The sequence below is a fragment of the Palaemon carinicauda genome, chromosome 22, assembly GCF_036898095.1.
Source record: "Palaemon carinicauda isolate YSFRI2023 chromosome 22, ASM3689809v2, whole genome shotgun sequence".
Taxonomy (NCBI): Eukaryota; Metazoa; Arthropoda; class Malacostraca; order Decapoda; family Palaemonidae; genus Palaemon; species Palaemon carinicauda.
The window spans coordinates 96,759,218-96,771,717 of record NC_090746.1 but is presented as its reverse complement, the minus strand read 5'-3'; the positions used below and the strand labels follow the sequence as shown (position 1 = coordinate 96,771,717).

At 32.3% G+C, this 12,500-nt stretch overlaps 3 protein-coding genes across 3 annotated transcripts in view; 2 read left to right on the top strand and 1 right to left on the bottom strand.

Moving 5' to 3' along the window:
* LOC137616746 (uncharacterized) overlaps positions 1-4,907 on the top strand; it is a 7,288-nt gene extending 2,381 nt beyond the window's left edge. Inside the window, exons 2-4 of the mRNA XM_068346746.1 lie at positions 1,097-1,178; positions 1,912-2,101; positions 4,554-4,907. Coding sequence (XP_068202847.1) covers positions 1,097-1,178; positions 1,912-2,101; positions 4,554-4,687 — 406 coding nt within the window. The 3' untranslated portion in view covers positions 4,688-4,907. The remainder of the gene's footprint in view (positions 1-1,096; positions 1,179-1,911; positions 2,102-4,553) is intronic.
* Positions 1-12,500, bottom strand: part of LOC137615974 (uncharacterized) — a 709,175-nt gene that overhangs the window by 267,814 nt on the left and 428,861 nt on the right. The window lies entirely within an intron of this gene.
* LOC137616187 (glutaminase-asparaginase-like) overlaps positions 8,807-12,500 on the top strand; it is a 6,839-nt gene continuing 3,145 nt past the window's right edge. The window contains exons 1-3 of the mRNA XM_068345837.1: positions 8,807-8,955; positions 10,603-10,695; positions 12,052-12,217. Coding sequence (XP_068201938.1) covers positions 10,665-10,695; positions 12,052-12,217 — 197 coding nt within the window. The 5' untranslated portion in view covers positions 8,807-8,955; positions 10,603-10,664. The remainder of the gene's footprint in view (positions 8,956-10,602; positions 10,696-12,051; positions 12,218-12,500) is intronic.

Sequence of the window (12,500 nt, the reverse complement as noted above, 5' to 3'; positions counted from 1 at the left end):
AAGTATATATCGTTCACAAATCAATAATTTGTTTTTTTTTATATACACATGGATATATGTATAGATTTTTCTTATTAGAGAATAGTTATCTATTACACCGAATGGCAAAACAAAATAATTTTAAGAGAAAATAACCAAAATTTTGAAATTCCAGTTAGAGTACTAAGAAGTCAAAAAATAAACTAAAGGCAATTAAGCTGAAATTTTAATATAAAGTAATATGATCATTACATAAAGTTTGATAGTTGTTGTCAAAATTACTCGAATAAAGAAAAATATACCTATATTCTATAATTGTTGTAAAAAAAGATAAATTTCTTCAATAATTTCGTCTCTCCACCTTGGGAAGAGGAAAGTCACCTCGTTGGTGAAAATTAGATAGTATACAAAAAAAAAAGCCCAACACTTCGTCTGTGAGGCCATCCGTTATTAAATTTTTTTCTGGTAACGTTTCGATAAGCGATATTGGTAGACAAATTTGACAGCTTCACGCCAACAGAAAATATATCACCCTTTTTCCAAGTTTTAGATATGCAGAGAGCTTTTGTTAAAAAAAAAAAAAAAAAAAAAAATAAAAAAAAAAAAAAAAAAAAAAAACTATGGAGAATATAAATAACTCATATTACCTTTCTGGAAATGGTTTAGCATAATGAGTTTTAGGGAAATTTCAACTGTAAACAGTTCAAAGGTTAGTAGTGTACGTCCTTAAACTTACGTATGCAAATCTAACGTGAAGGAAAATAGTAATTATTTCAAAAAGGTGATATACTTGCACATATGATAGAAACATCCTTTAATTCAGTTACATTTTGCTACAATGTTGATGAGTGAAGAGGTATTAAATTTTTCAAACACTAACCACAATGCTTATCTGATCATTGTGGCTTAGTGAGCTTACGACATGCTTTCCAGATTACACTAATATAGATTGTTGTCTGAAATTTATCTTGTTAGAGTGTACTTCAATTTTGTATCTGTGATATGTATAGTTCCTAAATATCATTCATTAATAGGCAAATTATATACAGTATACTGTAAAAATAGCCTTAAAATAATTTTTTTTTCTTTCTATTTGTCATATAATTTTGTTTTACAGATCTGACATCTCGACAGCTCGTCTCCACATCTATCTGGACTCCTTGCAGACGGAAGTCATCACCGAGTCGCCAGCAATGTCTGTAGGTTTTGTTTTCATTCAAATAAAACAAGATATCTTCTTAATGAATACGTTCTCGTGTTATCAATACCCATTTGTAGAAAGAGATCAGGATATAATATGGCGAGAAAATTCAAAATAAACAAATCAACAAAAGATAACATAAGTTTATCCAATTTTATTGAGAAAAGTATTTAATCTCATGGTAATTATAAAACATAAGATATATGAATATTGAGCTGTTTATATGAGTAAATAATTGTAAATTGATAGTAAACGTAAGGAAGTTAATTCATGAACAGTTGCTGAAATAAATAAAACATTGAAATGGTTTGTATTAGGAAGGTAGATATTTTCAGTGCTAAGGAAATAAGTTACTTTCTTGCTAACCCAGAAACTTTACAGCCGGAGTATATAACTGCATCTTACTAACAATTTCATTGATTGATATCATGTATCTATGTATAGGGGCTCAAAATTATCTTCTATTCTGAATGAAAATATTACTTCCTGATGAATATAAGTCAGTGGTCTAATCATGCACTTCATATACTTTTCAATTGCTTCCTTATTGCTTTGTACATTAGCTTCTTAATCTCTCTCCAATTCTACAAAATGTTTCTTCTTTCTTTTTCGTCTTGATTGAAACCTTTCATTGAGTAAACAGTTTCGTCACGATTAGATATTTGTTTAATTAACTTGATGTGGAAAATAAAAACAACGTTTTTTTGTACAGTACTTATTTTGTCTTTCAGTTTAATGACCTACTGGGAAATGTCGGAGGGCACCTAGGATTGTTCATCGGGATGTCTTTGGTGACTCTGGTGGAACTCCTGGAGTTCGTTCTTGATCTTTTCTTGTGGGTATGGCAAATGTCTGGAAGATGCTGCAAAACTGACAGGACGGGGACGTCTACGTCTGTTACATCGGTCACTATACTCCAAGGTTAAAAAAGATTTTTTTTTATCGATATTCTTATTCAATTGTCTAGTCTACATTTAGAAATGTGTCTAATATTTTTACGTGGTTATTTTGTACTATATTTATGCTACCATTACATGTCAAAGCAATTTACAGACAATTCAAGACGCCAATTTAAACATTACATATGAAAAAAGTCAGACTGCGGGAAATATTGTTTTAACTTGATTGAGAAATTTAAATTCTTGGTTTATTCCTATGCGAATACAAACCCTCGTCCTTTAGTAGAGGTATGATTTCGGCAAGAGCTGGAAACGGACATTGTTGAAATTAATGAGGTGCTGGTAGCTATAGATAGTTACCAGTGGGAGCTGGGGAAGTCTAGCCAAGTCTTCACTTCGATTTTGGTTGCTGATCTGCACAGGCGTGAACTCAGTGCTCTCTAATCAGTTAATTTTTCTATTACTAATTATTCGGTTTCTTCTAGTTTTAAAACAAGTGGGTAACATGATGACATGAAGTTCTCAGGTCTGCTGGATAGGCGCTCTGGCACCTTTATTAGTGAGGTTGAGGTGGACTTTCCCCCTTTATGTAAGACTTGCAGAGGGCACCACTGCAATTCGAGTTTGCCATGCATGAATTTTAGGGAGTAATCGTCCTCCTAGTGCTCGAGGTTTCGTGATAGGAGGACAAAGGGAGCCAAGTGTGACTTTTCTCCTTTGGGGTCTTCTTCGAGGCCGAGAAACTTGGCAAGGGTTCAACTTCTGACCTCCGAACTTCCCACTCTGGCTCTTCTTCGCTTTTCTCTTCTGAAGACAGGCAGAAGAAGATCAATGATATTGCTAACCAGGAACAAGTATCCAAGTCAGTAGCAGTAAACTTTCCTTCTTTCCCTAGCAAAGTACAGTGGCTTTCACATGGTGAGCAGATCCAACCTTTTGTGCTAGAATGGAGGACAAGCTAGATGTAGCCCTGCTCTAGCTGGCGCTGTCACTGAGGACCAGCTTGTACTGGCCCTTGCCTCTACCCAAGAGAGAGGAGTCACTGGGGAGCAAGATATCAGCGCCAAAGTCCCAACCTTGTGCTCTACCTCTAAGGTGGTTCTGGCTTTTGGGCATGCTTCATCAGAGTATTTTGTGTTCTCACCTGAGAGTGATACTTGAGTTAAATCGGGCTCCTTGAAGCATAGTACGCAGTACATCTCTAGCTCGCAACCAGCGACCCATGTTTCATTGGTGTGTCCCATTTTACTGTGCTTCAATTACATGCCTAAGTAGTTCCCTCGCTATTTAAGCACTCTCCAATGGCACATGACTCAGCAGAGCACGTCCCAGTGGTGCATAATCCAGCAGAGTGCTCCCCTATAGTGCGCACACCAGTTGTACGTGCCCCATTGTTACGTGAACCAGTAGTATGCCACCAAGTAATGCATGAGCCAGGAGCGTGCACCCACGGGGCGTTATCCAATGGCATTTGATTTATCAGCCCACCAACAGTTCCTTCTACTACCGCTGGAGCAGACACCTCCACGAACTTCCCCATCATGTGTACATTCAGTAACTTTCCATGCGCCATTAGAAGACCATAGGCATGAGAGTAAGAGGCGTCCAACAGAGCTTCTTATTTCACCTCTGGTGTTAAGGGAAACCCGTTTCAAGCATGCAAGAGTGTTATATGTAGATTAAATTTATCTATTTTATGCTATAGGAGCTGTGAGAAAGGTTATTTTTGTATATCAAATATTAACATTAAGATTGAAAATTTTTAATGATTTGTAACTCAAAGATGTCATTGTATTGTAGATCACGAGTTACTGATAATTTCTTATAGTTTATTCTGCGTCACTTGAAGTGCATATTGCATGAAATAGTTTAGCCCTGGACATTCTAAAAGCCTATCATGAACTTCTGAAAGAATGGGTCCCTGATATATAAGAGAACGTGTTGCTGTTCAACAGAAAAAAGATAGGTCTTGTATGAAAAATCTCTGGGTCGTGACACAGAGATTCATTTAAACCTGGGTCACAGGATGCGAGTATCCTGTGCTCTGCTTTCCTTCCAGGACTTAGCATCACGATGCCGAGTTGTTAGCAAGCCAGTTTGGTTGGCGGGACTTCCTCCTAAGGATAACTCCCCTACTAATGGACGAGGGTTTGTGATCGCGTAGCAAGAAATCACAAATTTTAAAAGTAATTTGTATTTTCGTAGCTATACAAACCTGAGACCTTTAAGTTTTACTTCCCGCTGTATCCAAGTCCCAGATAAAATCAAAGTGAAGCCTCAGTGAGCTGGTAAGGGGCCGGAGTTTCCTCTGTTCCCACCAGTAACTACCGGTACTTTCCAGCACCTCGTTGATTTCTTCATTGGCCGTTTTCAGCTTTCGCCGAAATCATACCCCTACTAAAGAACCCGGGTATGTATTTCTAGAGAAAAATCAAATTACTTTTATAATTTTTTATATCTTTTCCATTCCATAGATACCATTCCGGGCCCGGCAGAGTATAAGGAACCACCACTGAAACAAGTGAACGACTACTACGACTGGTATGAAGAACTACCTCCGAATACCGCTTATATGATCAAGAGGATTGACTTGAAAAGGGGACAGTAAAGTCGACTGGCTTTGACAGATAACATCCTAGTCTACTGTAATCTCTTGTGATTCGGCAGAACGTACAACAACCACTTAAATCAAATTCAAGATAACATTTGATGATGAGGATGATAAGAAACAGTAGAAGGAAAAGTACATGTTTTTATGTAGTAATTTTGTTTAATTTTAGTGTTTTTTGTCATTGAGTAAATTAAGTGTTTCACTTGCTTTTATATGAATGAACATTTTCCAATCATTTTAATCTATTTTGTTTCAATTTCTGTACTTTTTCTGTTGTTATTGTACATTTTAGCATCCCGATTAAAGATAAAGATTAGAATATTTACTATCTTCCCCTATCTAAGACTCAGTACATTTAAAGGTTTATACATTGATAAGAATCTCTGGCCTGACTCCATCCACATTCACTAACACTAAAAGTAAACAATTGAAGCTTCTGAAAAGAATTTGGCTTTTTTGACATAACCATCGCAAAAATGATTAAGACGTTTGTTGTATCAAAAGCTTCACCCAGATAAATCGAAATCAGCTTGTCAAATTTGGTCTTATCCATGATATCCAGTATGTAATTTAAACAGAATATACTGCAGTCTCAGTAATTTACGTTTGCCTGTATTCTGATAGAATAGTTGGCAAGGTTCCAATTCTTTCCGAATGACCAACTACTTTTTTATAAATCATATAATCTATTAATTTCCAACACGATGGGTAATTTCGAAAAGGTTTGCATGACCTCAAGTGCTGGTTGAGAATAGCACATTCAATAACTTCTATAACTATAACCACTTTTATTTATAGATTTAGGAAACGTACTAGTATTAGTGCTCATATTTTTAAAAATTATATTAGTAATGTTTGACATTTTTTTTAATCCTACAACCTCAGAAATTGGCACTGGATTAGTTGCCCAGTTATTTTTATTTTCTTCTTAATAATCCTAGAAACTTTCCACAAAATGCTAAATTATTTTTGTTTTGTTCCTCTGTTTCTAAGATTCTAGGTAAATTTAGATCACTAAAATAACCTGGAATACTTATTTTTTAACATTCCCAGTTCATCCATTTATTCATGTCTGTTGCCGCTTTTTAGATTTTTTCAGTTTTCCCTCTCTTTATCATATGACTTTTTTGGTCATTTTGTAGTATATATTAGGCCCCACCATTCTCACCTTTTAACCGGCGCCAATTACCGTCTGTCTCGCTCTAACCAATAAAATCTTTCCATTGAATAAGGATGATCTGTCCATAACTGTTATATTCTTTACCAACATTTGGCATATGGATTGATAATCATTTCTATACACCAGATTGTGTACACTCCAAGACAGTCAACACAGACAAAGACTATTACTCGCAGGTTATCGTAACTACAGAGACAAAAAGAATATCTCCATTCACATGACTAATCACTTCATAAATGAAAAGTCTGATCCATTTCTGGAGTATGTTTGTTTATCATCACAAGGTTTTCATTATAGGTAATCTAAATGTTATGAGCTTATGCACTGGAGAAATAGTACGCCTATTCTCTACACTTTTATGTATTTCGTTATAAGTAGATATGATGTACAGTATGTCCCGTTATCGTTGCTACAGAAGCAACATTGTTAATCTATTGGTGTGATTTTCGTAATTCAATAAGGGTAACCGCATTGTATTATGCTGTCATCCATCATAGAGTAAAATGTCTCTCAATATAATTTCGAAACGCATATGATAAAACAAGTTAATGGCCTCAAGAGAATAATTTGTGTTATGTGCTTTCTTTTATTATGCCCTAACATTTAAATCTCATCAACAATCTATTAACTATATCTCTGGGTTTAAACAATGAGTGATAAGTCGAGTGAAGTTCTTACTTCAGTTTGTACGAACTCACACACAAACACACACACATACACACACATACACACGCACATATATATATTATACTCTATATATATATATATATATATATATATATATATATATATATATATATATATATAAATAGATAGATATGCATATATATGTATATATATATATATATATATATATATATATATGTATATATATATAAATAGATAGATATGCATATATATGTATATATATGTATATATATATATATATACATATGTATATATATATCTATATCTATTTATCTATCTATATATATATATACACACACACACACACATATATATATATATATATATATATATATATATATATATATATATATATATATATATAGCATATATAAACTGAGGTCGGAAATTCATTTATCACTCTATCTTAATGTGGAAGATATAATTAGTAGATTATTGATAACTTTTAACGATTAAGACATAAAAAACAGAAAGTATATCCGACAGTGGAGTACAGATGGCTGATACTGTTGTTATTAGAGGTCTTATAGCAAAGGTGTCAGCTTAATTGTAATTATTTTTTTTTGGTAGAAAATTTAGGAGATTTTAATAGGTCATGACTGTATCACACTATCTTCGCCTGCCATTCATTTCTGGGTCCTTGAATATACATAGGAATGAAAGAAAAAAAGTTACAAAAATTAAGTGTATTGTAAACCCTTAAATAATATTGCAGAGGAATAAGAGACAAAAATATAAAGGTAAGACAATCACGAATGACCAAGGACATCTTTAATTTATTTTGAATGATTTAAAACTCAAGATTTGAATGACTTTATAAAATTCAAAGAAAAAAGTTAGAAAAATTAAGTGCATTGTAAAACCTTAATTAATATTGCAGAGGAATAAGAGACAAAAATATAAAGGTAAGACAATCACGAATGACCAAGGACATCTTTAATTTATTTTGAATGATTTAAAACGCAATATTTGAATGACTTTATAAAATTCAAAGAAAAAAATTAGAAAAATTAAGTGCATTGTAAAACCTTAATTAATATTGCAGAGGAATAAGAGACAAAAATATAAAGGTAAGACAATCACGAATGACCAAGGACATCTTTAATTTTTTTTAATTATTTAAAACTCAATATTTTAATAATTTTATAAAATTTTTAAATTATTATGAATAGTAGATGTTACAGTTATAGAGTCATTACCTCGAAAAATTACTTTGAAATGTTACATGTCCATAAATTTAGGGATGATTCTTGATTTATAAATATTGGTAAGATCAATCTAGTATTTGATTAAAAAAAAATCTAAAACGATTGTTTTATTGCTTTTTATACTTTCAGTTCATTGTTCTGAAAGCCCATTTCTTATTTTTTATATAAAACCTAAAAGATATTATTCACAGAGAGAGAGAGAGAGAGAGAGAGAGAGAGAGAGAGAGAGAGAGAGAGAGAGAGAGAGAGAGAGAGGTCTTTCTATCTAAAATCTTTCAAGAAAAGAAAGAGAGAATAAAAATAAAAGATAAGATGAGATAAGACTTCAGTTGAAATACGTTAATGATAATCTCCTGCTTAGACATTGATCTCACTCTTGAAGTCTGAAGATGTCTTATATTATTTCAAACTCTATTTAAATGTTTAAATGCCGCTCATGAATGGCAGAGGCAAGTGATAGTGACCCATGAAGCGGGACAATGCCCTAGAGGGTGAGCATATACACATATGATCAGTGCCAAAGCCCCTCTTCACCTTCACGCTAAGACCAAGGAGGGCCAGGCAGTGGCTACAGATGACTCAGCAGATAGACCTATAGGCTCCCCCAAAACCCCCATGGTAAGATTGCAGCGACCAAAGAAACTAACGAGTTTGAGTGGGACTCGAACCCCAGTCTGGCGTTCACCAGTCAAGGAAGTTACCACATCGGCCACTACAACCCTAGGGAATTGAGAGTTTATAGCTAAACAATTAAGCTGTATTTAAAAAGTTTAAAAGCCCGAACTTAAGTCCTAAAGTCTAGAATTCCTAATAGTTTTGTTGATAATCCATATGGAAAATGATCTCAAAACAAAAAAATTTGGAGGATTTAAGCTAACATAGACAAATTAACGCTAATAAGTTTCATCGGTAAAGGATTCATGTATCTCAGATGTATCAAGCACAGAAGATTAGAGAGAGAGAGAGAGAGAGAGAGAGAGAGAGAGAGAGAGAGAGAGAGAGAGATAAGATAAGGACGTAATCACTCGAGGGCGGTTAACGAATACGCCTCCAGTCCAGTGTGGTATTCTAGTCCTTTTAATAAGTACCAGTGCAATGTCCTCTGCAGTTAATGTCAGTGCATGAAAGTCTTGCGGATTCACAACCTATATCATAACGAAGCATTTCTTGCCTTTTATGGCAATTTCAAGGTGAGTACATCAAAGGACATCACATTTCTCTGTGTCAGATGGTGATACATGAACGGTAACTTCACAAATTACAAGCACATATTTGATACACACCCATACACACATACACGCATATATATAAATATATAAATTTATATATATATATATATATATATATATATATATATATATATATATATATATATATATATATATATAAATATGTACATATAGATATTCACAGACAGACACACACACACACACACACACACACATATATATATATATATATATATATATATATATATATATATATATATATAAATATATATATATGTGTGTGTGTGTATACATATATATATGTGTGTGTGTGTATCATCATTATTACTTGCTAACCTACAACCCTTGTTGGAAAAACACGATGCTATAAGCTGAAGTCTCCAACAGGGAAAATATCCCCGTGAGGATAGGCAATAAAGAAACAGAATAGTGTGCCCTCAAGCAAGAAAACATTAGCCCAAGACAGCGGAAGACCATGGCACAGAGGTTATGGCAATACCAAAGATTAGAGAACAATTGTTTGAATTTGGAGTGTCCTTCTTCTAAAAGAGCTACTTATCAAGTCTCATCTACCTATATCAAGTGAAATGAACCCAGTGAACAATTATCATAATGTAGTGGTTAACCCCATGAGTGAAGATTTTTTTTCGGGTATATCAAGTGTAGTGAAGTGAATAAATAAATCTGTAAAGAATAGGCCAGACTATTTGGTGTATGTGTAAGCAAAGGAAAATGGGCCGTAACGATACAGGGATATTAAATGGCATTTTACATTTCATAACCCCATTTTGTTTATTGAAAGCTCTCCATCCCATGCTTATCCTTCTCTCAATTTCGTTCTTATGTCCTGGGGAAACACTTACTGTCTGTCCTTAGTACTTATATTCATTAACAGTATCTAGATGTTTGTCCATAAACCTCAATTGTTGTCTCTTTGCCTTTTCACGTAACATTATCCTAGTTTTATTCATATACATTTTCATTCCTGTATTTCTGCTTTCTCTACTCAGATCTTCTATCATCATTTGAAATTCCTCCCATGATTCACTAAACACAAATACATCATCCGCACATTGCTGTTAATGTAATCTCTATTAACAGGAAATCATACATTTTCCTTATATAAATATCTAAAAACTTTTTGGCACACTGTGAATAATTTAGGAGAGATGGTATCTCCCTGTGGAACTCCTTTCTCAACCGAAAATTTCTCATTATCTTTATGTAGTTTACTTTCCTTCCTGTATTGACAATTTCGAAGGCAAGTTACATCTAATAAGATATTTTTTTCATACAATATACAACATTAACATAATGACATAAATAAATAAATTATTAATGACTTCATACCGAAAAATTTTATAGTTTTTTTTTTTTAATTTAAAAAACATCATTTAGGAGAATAAAATTATGGTGTTTTTTCTGTTTGTGATAAATAGCCAATGGCAAATCGTTTGAAATATAAAATACTTTAACTTGCATTTGAAAGGCAGTATTATACGACTGTATGCAGAAAATTTAAGTATATGATACACTGAGATTATTTTGTAAAAATCATTTTATAATAAAGATATTCTATTTCAATTTCTACCAAACCCTTCTTTTCAGAACTTGAGATGAATGAACACTAACATTAGATTACTTCCGAGTTACTTAGCGACACTACGAAAATGGAGGAGATTCTGATCTTGCAGATGGGAGGTAAGAACAACACCCTTCACTATCTAATCTGAGTACATGCCGGAAGTATATATCCTCATCTACCCTTTCTCCATCCCTTTATTGTTTATTATCATTATTACTATTATTATCATTATTATTATTAGTATCATTATTATTATTAATGATAATAATAATAATAATAATAATAATAATAATAATAATAATAATAATAATAATAATGATATTATTATTATTATTATTGTTATTATTATTATTATTACTTGCTAAGCTAAAACCCTAGTTGGAAAAACAGAAAGTTAATTTATAAGCAAAGGGCCCCAACAGGGAATATAGCCCAGTGAGGAGAGGAAACAAGGAAAAATAAAATATTTTAAGAACAGTAACATCAAAATAAATATTTTCTATATAAATTATAAAAACTTTAAAATAACCAGAGGAAGAAAAATTAGATAGAATATCATTCCCGAGTGTACCCTCAAGCAAGAGAACTCCAACCCAAGACAGTGGAAGACCATGGTACAGAGGCTATGGCACTACCTAAGACAAGAGAACAATGGTTTGATTTTGGAGTCTCCTTCTCATAGAAGAGCTGCACTACCTTTAAAAGGGTACGAGGAAGGAAATCTATTTCACTCTGGCAATTTTTAGACCCACGCAGCTATGAAAGATGAAGATTATTCTGCTCTGTGTAATATCTGCATCATATAGGAAGACTGATTCAATAAGTATTGGAGATAAGGGTGGATACTATTCTGCCACTCAAGGGTCATGACCTGAACCCAAGGGTTCTCAGCAATGGGGCCACGTTGCCTTATTATTATTATTATTATTATTATTATTATTATCATTATTATCATTATTATTATTATTGTTATTTTTATTATTATTGTTATTATTATCATTATTATTATTATTATTGCTATTACTTTTATTATTATTATTAGCATAATTATTATTTTTATTATTATTATTATTATTAGCATAATTATTATTATTATTATTATTATTGTTATTATTATTATTATTATTATTATTATTATCATCATTATTATTATTATTATTATTACTTTTATTATCATTATTAGCATAATTATTATTATTATTATTATTATTATTATTATTATTATTATTATTATTATTATTATTATTATTATTATTATTATTATCATTATTACTATATTCCTCAATGCTTTGATTAATTTTCATAATTTCCTATGATATAACCGAAGTCAAAGAAAAGGGTAGTTTGAAGGCAATAGATATTTCTCTATGCTTCGATTAATTTTCGCAATTTCTTATGATATTATCTAAGTCAATGGAAACTTATCAGTCAGTATATTTTTCTATGTTTTGATTATCAATTTTATTCTGCAGGCACCATTGACAAAGACTACCCCAAAACTCGTCTTGGATACAACTTCGAAGTTGGAGACCCAGCAGTTCGTAGAATACTGGCCAGACTTCGTCCTTCCAGGTCTATCTTAACAGCTTTTGATACCGTCTGTCGGAAAGATAGTCAAGATATAACGGATTCGGATAGGTAAGAGTAAAACAAGATAATAAATATGATAATATGATGAAAATATTTGAACCTATAATAAGAAATTTACTTGAGGGAGAAAAATTCGTTTTGGAAATGAAATGATGGATTCTGTGAATATACATCTAAAGCATTTTTTTCAAAGTCATACAACGCAAAATCTATCTGTACATACGCAGAAAATCACATTGACTTACGCTACGTATATATATATATATATATATATATATATATATATATATATATATATATATATATATATATAAATATATATGGTACTTCA